At 45.7% G+C, this 9778-nt stretch overlaps 1 protein-coding gene across 3 annotated transcripts; it reads right to left on the minus strand.

Annotated features, from left to right (window-relative positions):
- Window positions 1-1078: 1078 nt before the first annotated feature.
- On the minus strand, window positions 1079-8439 carry Eomes (eomesodermin). Of its 3 annotated transcripts, none has more exons than XM_074074008.1 (6): window positions 7205-8439; window positions 6016-6170; window positions 5269-5390; window positions 4683-4841; window positions 4536-4597; window positions 1079-3724 (listed from the first exon to the last, which is right to left on the minus strand). In XM_074074008.1, exons 1-6 carry the CDS (start codon window positions 8071-8073, stop codon window positions 3043-3045), a joined length of 2049 nt encoding a protein of 682 aa, XP_073930109.1. In that variant the 5' UTR covers window positions 8074-8439; the 3' UTR covers window positions 1079-3042. The 3 variants fall into 3 exon arrangements, with proteins under 3 accessions (XP_073930109.1, XP_020041943.1, XP_073930110.1); XM_020186354.2 differs by having other exon boundaries at window positions 1079-3781; XM_074074009.1 differs by having other exon boundaries at window positions 3614-3801.
- Window positions 8440-9778: the final 1339 nt, after the last annotated feature.

Here is a 9778-nt window from a genome sequence, read left to right on the forward strand (position 1 = left end):
AGACAAATCCTGGAACCGTCAGGAAGCAAACTCCTACCGGGATGTGGGTCGGAGGAAAGTTCTGCTCCGAATTCTCCCCAAAACAGAAAAACATCACCCCCTCATGTGGGTTGCTTTTTATACCTTTTCTTTTTTTACCTCAAATAACCAGAACCGTTTGGCGATGTAGACGACAGGAGTGGAAAATGGCAAATAATTTTTCCAACTCTGAGTCGGCCTTTTCTTTAACCGCGTTTTTCCGGTTGACTTTGTTTTATTAAGTGTTTTTGTGGCAATAACAGAGGAGAAGCAAACCTTGGCGGGCCAGCGGACCCACCAGTGTCTGCGCAGCAAACACAGCATGCAAACGCGGGGACCCAGGTGGAGAATGTAAACAAACCAAGCTCCTAGCCCTTGATCTTTATTTAAATGGCGGCTTGTTTATTGGTGTCATACTAGGAGGATTAATTAGATACATCTCTTCACAATTTGGTGTCTGACACTCCATCTTAGGAATGCCTTATCACAAGGTGTTAATTAGGGCCACTCAGCCACTTACACGTTTCCATTAAACACTGTGAGGGACTTTTCACAAGTATCAAGTTCTTTTTACTGTACGGTGCAAAAATATACAGGACTTGAAATAGACTAGGGCCAAGTCCTCTTTTTCCTGGCTGTATTTAGCATAGTCGGATACTCTACCGGCAGAAAATGGAGAGCACAATTGGAGAGCGCAGTTTTGAAATTCCACAGTATCTCCCAATACACCACTGTTGGATGTGGAAGTTAGGAAGGCTATGAGTTCCCCCTCCGGAGTCCAATGCTGTCATCCACAATAAATACATATTAAAAAGAAAATCATCCAACTATCCTTCTCCAGCTCTCCGGTGAGATTTTGGGCGACTTTGCCAAAGAGTTTTCAACAGGCACCTTTGGAAACGCAAAGCCGGAGTTGAAGCTACAAAGTCATGGTGATGCAGAAAGAGCTCTGGCCCCAGAGGATGCAGGGGTTGGGAGACTGTACATTCCAGGTATGTGCTCCTGGAGGCCTTAACTGGGTGCAGACGAGAAAGAAGAGCTATCTGATAGCTTGCCTCCCTGCAACTAATCCTCTTAGCAGCTGCATTTCCGCAGTGAGTAGTTAGAATGACCTTCCCAGCCAGGCCTTTATCCCAGGGTGAGAAGGGGGCTTAGAAGGGCTTGCAAGCTGGGCTTTAAGCCGTCTGCTGATAAGCCTTATGGGATGTCTGACAGGGACAAAGGACCTTCGCCCCCTATTCCTTGGTTGAACTCTTCCTCACACCTATGGTTCAGAAATATGAGCCAACTAAGTGGTCTAAGTGCAAGAAAAACCTCTGCCCAGTCAGTTCGCTTACTCTCCAGTGGGGTGGAACAGGCTGAATCCTCCTTTGAAATCCTCTAGCCCCAGCGGGTGCCATTGCCCCAGCATCACCAGCTAAATTTGGCAGCCATTGCAAGTAAGAACAATAGCCTTGTGGTGGGCAGGCTTCCTCCCTGAGTCACACCAAGGTGTGGGAAGGGCTGCGGGTGTTCTCAGGGAGCCTATGTTGGCCCAGAAAGTGGTAGCTGCCACTAACCTCAGAAAAAGCACAGAAAGCTACATGACCAAGGTCCAGGTGTGGAGATTTTCAGGATTGGATTAAGTCTGAAGTAGGCATCTCCAGCGGCGAACACTCCCTTCCTACCCCACACCCAGCCAACACCCATTGTCCAGACTTCTCAGTGGGGTGAGGAAATAGGCCCATTCATCTTCAAGGAAAAAAGATAAAGAAAACATCCCCAACCCAGCCCCTTCATGACTCCAGTATACATTTAAGAGATTATAGCACTTTTCGTGGGGGTAGGGAAGACAGTGTTCACCAACTGGAGATGGGCAGAGGAAGAAGCAAAATGAGATTTTTAAAAGCAAAGACTAAAACCCAGAGAACAGAAAAGAGAGCTAAGCCCATTCCCATATTGAACCACATTTATTAAAAATGATTAGGACCGTACATAAAACTCCAAGGTCTCTAAAAAGTCCATAGGAGCTGTGACATCAGATTGTAGTTTCTTCACATACCAAGGTGGGGAGTTGGGGATGGCCAAGGAAGAGGATGAAGGAGTAGTTTTCCTTAAACATGATTCAAGTTTGTACAGAGTAGCTGAATATATTCTTAACTACCAAAGAAATAAACAGAATATACCCATATATCACTGAGACGATGAACTCTTCCCTTACCCTTGCAGTTGTTAAGTGATTTGCAAATTCTTTACAAAGCCAAAGCACCATTTTACATTATCTCAAATACCTATATAGCCTATTTGTACAATATATTCCACATTATTCTACAGTGTATCTAAACACATGGGACTGTACATTTTTAAATTTTCTCCCCTTCACTTCTCCTTCTCTCCTTCTTTTCCTCCCTCTCTTGCCCTTTCCAAAGTCCTTCAGGCCACCCCAGAACACAGTAAAAGCCTAGAAAGACCATGGCTTGTTCCAAAATCCTGTAAAGAATCAAAATCAGGTAAGACTAAAGCACTTTGACAAAGGTTTTTTTTGACTCTCTGGCCATGTGTCTTTAGCCCCTGATAGAAACAGCAAAAAGTCCCCTGTTGAAGCTTTAGCTGAGTCTTTCTCTTCCAGAAATGAAACACTTTAACATTCTGACCTTCTATTTTCTTAAAGATTTATAAGTAGAAATGAGAACCAAAGAATTTAACTCATTTGATAGTGCTGACACTCAATCTTCACAGCCTGCTTCTCTGAATGTTTAGTGTCTCCAATAAACAAGTCCAGAACCTTGAATAACCTTCCAATTTTGAAATATTTCAAAGTCCTCCATTAACTTTATTTTATAAGAAAAAAATTGCTAGGTCTGTTTCAGTTACCTGCAGCAATCAAAAAAGCTTTGGTACCTTCTTTTAGAGAATTGCACAAAACAGGATACATCAAGGTAGAAGGCAAATTTTTTTTGGCAACCTAGGCAAAGAAGACAACATAAACACCACCAAGTCCATCTGCAAAGAGTTAGCTAATTCTTACAAAGTTAAAAGAACTCTTTAGGGAGTTGTATAAAAAGCATAATATCCTCCCATGCCTTTTGAAGTTTCTTTACTGTACTCTTCAGCATTAATGTCCTCACACTTTATAGAAGGAGAATTTTCATTACTGGAGGTGCTAGGAGACAACCGCTTTCGCTTACAAGCACTGGTATATACACCTGAATCATTGGAATCTAGAGACTTGATGGAAGGGGGTGTTTCTATCCAAGAAGAGCTAATTTCCTCTTTGACTTTCTCCTTGGACAGCTGATCTTCAGGGAACACAGGAGAGCTCATTCTGGAGGTCCATGGTAGTCCAGCTGCCATCTTTCTCTGATAAGAACCTCGACTTCCCCACCCTGCCATTGCAGGGAAGGTTGGGTCAGGGTAATATCCCAGGGCGTGAGATGTCTGGAGGGGCAAGGATTTAATACCATATGGGAGCAATGTACTAGAAGTATATTCAGATTCATAGGGACCAATGTCTAGTTTGTTGGTCCCAGGTTGTTGGACAGGTGTGACAAGCCATCGCTGGGGAGGGTTGGCCACCTCTTCACTTTGTTGGGGTGAAAGGAGGCCATTGGTCTGTGGCACAGTTCTCTCACCATTGTAATACCGGGCTTGAGGTAAAGTGTTGACAAAGGGCTCCGGGAAGAAGTTTTGAACACCATACCGTCCTCCAGGGACAATCTGATGGGATCTAGGAGAATCCGTGGGAGATGGAGTTAACCTGTCATTTTCTGAAGCGGTGTACATGCTACAATATAAAAAGAAACACTTCAAAAAAAAAAAAAAAAAAACAGCTAATGTTGTTCCCAAACAAACTACGGCACCCAAAACAAAAAAGGGTTTGCTGTCAATGCTGTCAATTATCTGAATTGAGAAGGCTAATATTTTGGACAAAAGGAACAGAGGGCAAGGGATATCCTGACCAATTTTAGCTGGACTCTTGGCTCATGGAAAAAATTTCCCACTATTTAAGAAAGGGTTTCCTCCCAGGCATTAAGTATTTAAACTTTAAGAAATCGACTTTTGCAAGTTTTAGAACAATCCTACTTGACAATGTGATGAACAGAGCACTGGCTACAGTGTTAGATGATCATATTTTAACCTTGCTTTTTGATGTTGTGAAAATATACCCTTTTCATTTTAGGTTTTTCTTTTGTAGCCATGGCAGGGGGGAGTAAAAATAGCTGCTCTTGTGAGTATAAAAAGTTGGGTCAAATGAAAAAGGAACGTATATACATAATGCAAAATTTTAAAATTTCAAATCTCTAATTCAAATGTAGAAAAAAGGCATGCCATAGTTAAGCCCTTAACATTTCATTAGAAATTAACAAAACCTTTCTATAAAACTTCTAAAGCAAAATTAATTAAAGCAAAAAATTGCAAAAATAAGAATTGGTAGAAATCCAATAAGAAAGTTCTTCCTAGAATATGCCCTCAGCAAAGTGATGACATATATCCTATTCAAAACTGACCATACAAGTATGAACAAAAGCTGTACTTACGAATCATAGTTGTCTCTGAAGCCTTTTGCAAAGGGGTTATGATCAATCTTTAGTTGAGTAATCTAGATAGGGGAGAAGAATAGTCATTGGGTGCTTTAACATACAGAACCTAGCTTAAGAGAGTCTTCAGAAATTTGGGGTACTCACATCAGTGTTTTGGTAGGCAGTCACTGCAATGAATTGTGTTTCTGAGAAGGTAAAGGTCTGGGTCTTTGAGGGTTCATTCAGGTCCTCCACACCATCCTCCGTAACTTCAACAATGTGCAGTCGTGGCTGGTATTTGTGTAAAGACTGTAAGACTATCATCTGGAAATGTTACAAAAAAAGAGTTGCCAAATCTAAAATGTCTAAAAGGCTAAGAGTAGATTTTAACAACCTATATATTTTGAGATGGGACTCCTGCTTGCTGCAATCAACAGTTTTCTTTATTATTGCCATTTTTAGGATCTTATCATTGCTATTTTTGAAACTTAAAGTTTAACTCCATCTGTTATCTGGATAAATGCACTCTTTCCTCTTAGTTTCCTAAGTCCTCCAAAGATTTCAATATTTCTTTTCCCAATAGCCAACTATTAATGAAATCCATTAAGAAAATGAAAATAAGGTTTAAAAAAAAAAGGTGAGCAAACAAGTCACAACTGCAAATATAATAAACACAGTAAAAAGAGACTGAACTCTTCTTAGAAAAGAGACCAGTAGCCAGAGGATACCCCCCTCTTCTTTTGTCACTTACCTGGGTGTTGTTGTTATTTGCACCTTTGTTATTGGTGAGTTTTAATTTCCCAAAGGAAATCTCTTGTCTCATCCAGTGGGAACCAGTATTAGGAGACTCTGGGTGAACATACATTTTGTTACCTATGAGAAAATGAAATAAAACACAAAACCCAAGCATATAGGACTGTCCAGGAATGGTGGTATGGGAGGGATGTTTGTTAGCTATGGACAAGATATAAGACCCAGATTCTCAGCACAAGTGCTTACAGAGGTCAATGGAGAACCGCAGGGCTCTACTGATACCCTCCCCTCCCAAGGTTCCTGTGCGTCCATCCTTCCTTGGACAGACACTCAACAGTATCTCAGAACAAAAACAAGGCCAACAGAAAATGATTCTTAAAGATTAATTTGAACCTTCTAAAGCTGTAAGGTGGCTGAACTTTTATGGGTGAATTCAACCTTGGCCAGGGCTTTCTCCAATGAACATTAAACAATGCCAGGAACCCTTTGCACTGAGCATCTCATATGACTATTAGTTTCTTAAACCTAGGGTCAGGGAAGGGGCGAAGGGTCATACTTAAAGTTTCTGTGTATTTATATAAGGCAAGAAAGACTTAGCAATTCTCCTCTCCTGGAAACAACCAACACAGAGAAACTCATACTAACATCTCTAGGCCCCAGTTTGGGGGAGGGGGTAGAACTAAACGTAAGTTGTCTGAGGTGAAGGTTCTGATTTCTTCCCTGCCCACGCCTCCTTTCTCCTCACCCTGCATGTTATTGTCAGCTTTGCCACAGGTCACCCACTTGCCCCCCTGGAAGCGCCAGTGGTTAGGGTCGGCCAGAACCACTTCTACGAACACGTTGTAGTGGGCGGTGGGATTGAGTCCGTTTATGTTGAAGCTCAAGAAAGGAAACATGCGCCTGTGCAAGGGAACAGAACCAGGATAAGTGTTTTAAATCCGGATGCCTAAGAATGCGCCAGGACACTCCCTGATTCCCCCAGACACCCAGGGCAGAGTAGGACATTTAGAAGTCTGCAATAAGCAAAAAACAGATAAATCAACCCGAAACTATGAAATTTTTTTTGAATTGATAACTCTTAGAACATCTCCACCTTTTCTGAAATAATCTGTCCCAACATCAGTAGTTCCCTAATTTACATGCTCCTGAAACCTTTCCAGACTTAGGTTCTCAGTTCTTTCAGACACTTAATAATTTTCCTCTGGGGATGTTAAAAATTATTTTGAAATACACAAGTACCAGAGAACATTACGTTTGTGTGTGTGCATAAACTTTAGACTAAAAGTCCCCTTTATGTGCTTCTCTCCCAGCACCTACTCCTCACTGTCTCCCGATATAACTTAGCAGTTGGGTTGGGTGTTTTATCAAAATTTTGTAGTCCTTGGAACCTGAGACAAGTACGACTCCAAGCCTACTTAAAAACCTATCCACCTACCCTGTAAGAGACAACCTTGTAAGAACAATGTTCTAGGCCTCCCGTACATCTCCCAGAGGCGCCAGGTGTAGACCGAGGAACCTAAAACTACAGGAACCCAGATACTGCGCTCAAGCAGTAGCCTGCTCTGGCTCTTTTTCCCATCCGCAGCTCCTTGCCAACACGCAGTAACCCAACATACCCCCCAAGCAGATGAACCTCTTGAATCCAACCTTGTGGACAAGCCCAAATGTCATTTCTGCCTCCTTCTCAATCCAGACGAGAATGTGGAGAGGGGAGGGGACAATGCAGCCATAACCTTAGCCCTCTACTCAAGCCTTAGGTGTGCTGATGGAAAGGGATGCAGCTTTGGAGAGGCGGTGTCTCCCTTATTGAGCGCGGAAAAGCATTCAAGAAGAGAGTAAAGCCAGCGGCCACAACTACCTCACACCGGGTCGTCCCCAGGACCACACTCTTCCTTTTTCCCCGCACCCCAGGGGCCCCTTCACTCTGAGCTCACCTGCCCTGTTTAGTTATGATCATCTCGGTTTGGTGACGGTGGAATTTGAGCCACAGAGGCCGGTTACACAGGTAGACATGGGCGCGGAAGCCGGAACCTGGAACCCCCAGGCTCCCCAATCCTCCGCAAGATCCCGCCGCTGCCGCTGCAGGGTACGACCCATAGAGCGCAGACCCTTGGGTGTACTGATAAGCGCCCGGGCCGCTGTCCCCACCGCCGCTGCTGCCCGCGCCACTGCCTACGCCCGCTCCCGGGCCGAACTGTGCCCTCCCGGGTGGGCACATAGCTGTGGGGAATCCACCGGGGGGCAGCATGGAGCCATAGGGGTAACGCGCGCCACTGGAAGTAGGATAAACAGATCCGTGGGATCCCCCGGCCGCCGCCTGATACTGGAAGAGCGAGCAGGGCGCAGCCAGCTCGGAGCCTTGGGGCCCGGGAGACTGAAGGTAGTAGCGCTCGGAGCTCAGGCTGTCCATGGAGTAGCGCGCGGTGGCGGCCGCGGCTGCAGTAACGGCAGCGGCCGAGGGCAGCTCTTCCTCCCCACAGGGGGAGCCCTTGCGGCCGTCCGGGGGCCCTGACTTGGCAACTGCCGTGGCGCTGGCAAAGGTGTCTCCGGCGTCGGCGTCACTGAGCATGGCAGCGGGGGGCCCCGCTCTTGCGTCTGTGGGGTCCGCGTTCCCCGCTTCGCACGAGAGACTGCTGGAGAACTTCTTAGGCGCTTTGTCTAAGTCCAGCCTCTGAGGCGAGAGGGCAACGCTGGGGAGAAGGCTGGTGCTCCCTCCCCCGCCGCCTCGCGCACCCTCCAGGGGGTAGAAATGTGCGCCAGGCAGGTTTACAGAGCTCACCAAGAGCTGCTCCCCTAACTGCATGCTTTGCAAATTGCAGACGGCAGCTGGCTGCTTCCTCTCCTCCCGTGGTCTTATTATAAAGGCAGGATGGGGGAGCCAGCGCCCTCTTCCGAGAGGAAGGTAACTTCCCTTCCTTCCTCGCCCCGGCTACCCACCTGAGGACTAGGAGACTGCTACAGCCCTCATTTCGAATCCAGCGTCCTTTCCGAAAGGAAAGCGCGCTGAGTTCCTAGGTAGGAGATGGAAAGTGACCAAGAAGCACTCTCCTTCCTCTCAGTCCTCCTTGCCTGTATGGACCCTACTCTCACACCCAGGAAGATGAGGACTTAGATCCCATACACCCATCAACTTACGCCGTTCAGCCCTATTTCTATTACCAAACCATCCGTCCACTTGATCACTTGGAAACTTGCGGGCTGTTGCTACGTGCTTATATGTGTGCGGCCAGGGAGGGGCTTCGCAGCTCCACAGTTTGGAGATCCTTCTATTGGCTGATGGAGGTGACACTAATTCAATTAAGCATTTATTAATTGGATCAAGTTGCCTGCGACTTTCTTTTTCTTAGCCTGTTTTATGTTTTGTTATTGTTTTGGGTTTGGTGGAGTTTTGGGGGGAATTGTTTGTTTTTGAGACTATGTCCCTCTGTGATAATCAAACTTGGTGTCTGTATTTCGCTGGGGGAAACAGGGTTTGAGGTCCTCATAGCAAAGTCCACCCTTGGCATAAGAGTCATCCCAGTGCTGTGCGCTGGTAGCTCAGGAGCAGGAATTAGAGGCTGGAGGGAAAACATGTCTGCAAGCTGACAGCTTGAAGAAAAGTGCGGGTCTCCAAACTGCATCAAATTAGGGCGAGTTGGAGAGCGACCCAAAACAGTCTCTCACTGTCAGAGGCTGTAATTTGAAGGCACACCTTCCTTTTTACAGAGAACTCCCTGACTTTCAACACAGCGCACCTCTTTTTGTTAGGTTCCATCTTTTTTACCAAATGGGAACGGTTTGTGAAGAGAATCCTCTCGTTCTGCTTTTGGGATTCCCGGACGACGACAGCCCACTGGCATACTTGACCATCCAAGCTCTCAGAGAAGGGTGGGTTACTGAGACCAAAGAGCCAAACACTCTAATCCACGCCAACAAACCTACTTTCAGGAAGCAAACACTTTTTTTTGCCTACAATTTAAAATTCACGCTGCTTAGTTTTCCTGAATTCCGGATGGTTTCTACCCTCTCAGCCAACAACATCGTCAGTGTGACCTGACACCAGGACACAAAGGTTCCCTAGCAGCTGCGCGGTTAAGATTCCCTGCGCCTCTCCTCTGCGGCACAATACAGAAGGCGGAATAATCAGTGAAATAATCAGTTTGATATTGAATTAAACTCCTTTGCCCCAGCTGCCTGTTTCGTCCCTGCGTTTCCGCAAACAATCTAAAACGTCGCTGTTTTATTGTTTTATTTTTACAAAAGGGGGAAGCACGTTCCATTCGGGTAAGAAGCCTGAATATTCGCTGTTGATAAGCAATTACCAACGCTTTCCAGTAATCGCTCGCGGAGCGCGTTTTCCGGCTGAGATATCTGGATTCCGCTCCCCCACCGAATGCGATCACACGGGAAACTTTTTGCGTACAACAGATGAAGTGGCCTCAGGATTTGCTAAGCGCGAAAACGCCCGTGTAGAACAACGCGAAGCTTTCCAGCCCGCGTTCAAACCATTACAGCACCAGCATCCGCAC

This window comes from Castor canadensis, chromosome 5 (genome assembly GCF_047511655.1).
Source record: "Castor canadensis chromosome 5, mCasCan1.hap1v2, whole genome shotgun sequence".
NCBI classification, from domain to species: domain Eukaryota; kingdom Metazoa; phylum Chordata; class Mammalia; order Rodentia; family Castoridae; genus Castor; species Castor canadensis.

What these genes read in the sequence shown, in the direction of transcription:
- Eomes (XM_020186354.2), bottom strand. Translation starts at nt 8,073, where the DNA reads ATGCAGTTAGGGGAGCAGCTCTTGGTGAGCTCTGTAAACCTGCCTGGC. An exon ending in ATCATAACTAAACAGGGCAG is followed by an intron (nt 6,171 to 7,204) that starts GTGAGCTCAGAG and finishes TCCCTTGCACAG; the next exon opens with GCGCATGTTTCCTTTCTTGA. An exon ending in AGCTGACAATAACATGCAGG is followed by an intron (nt 5,391 to 6,015) that starts GTGAGGAGAAAG and finishes ATTTTCTCATAG; the next exon opens with GTAACAAAATGTATGTTCAC.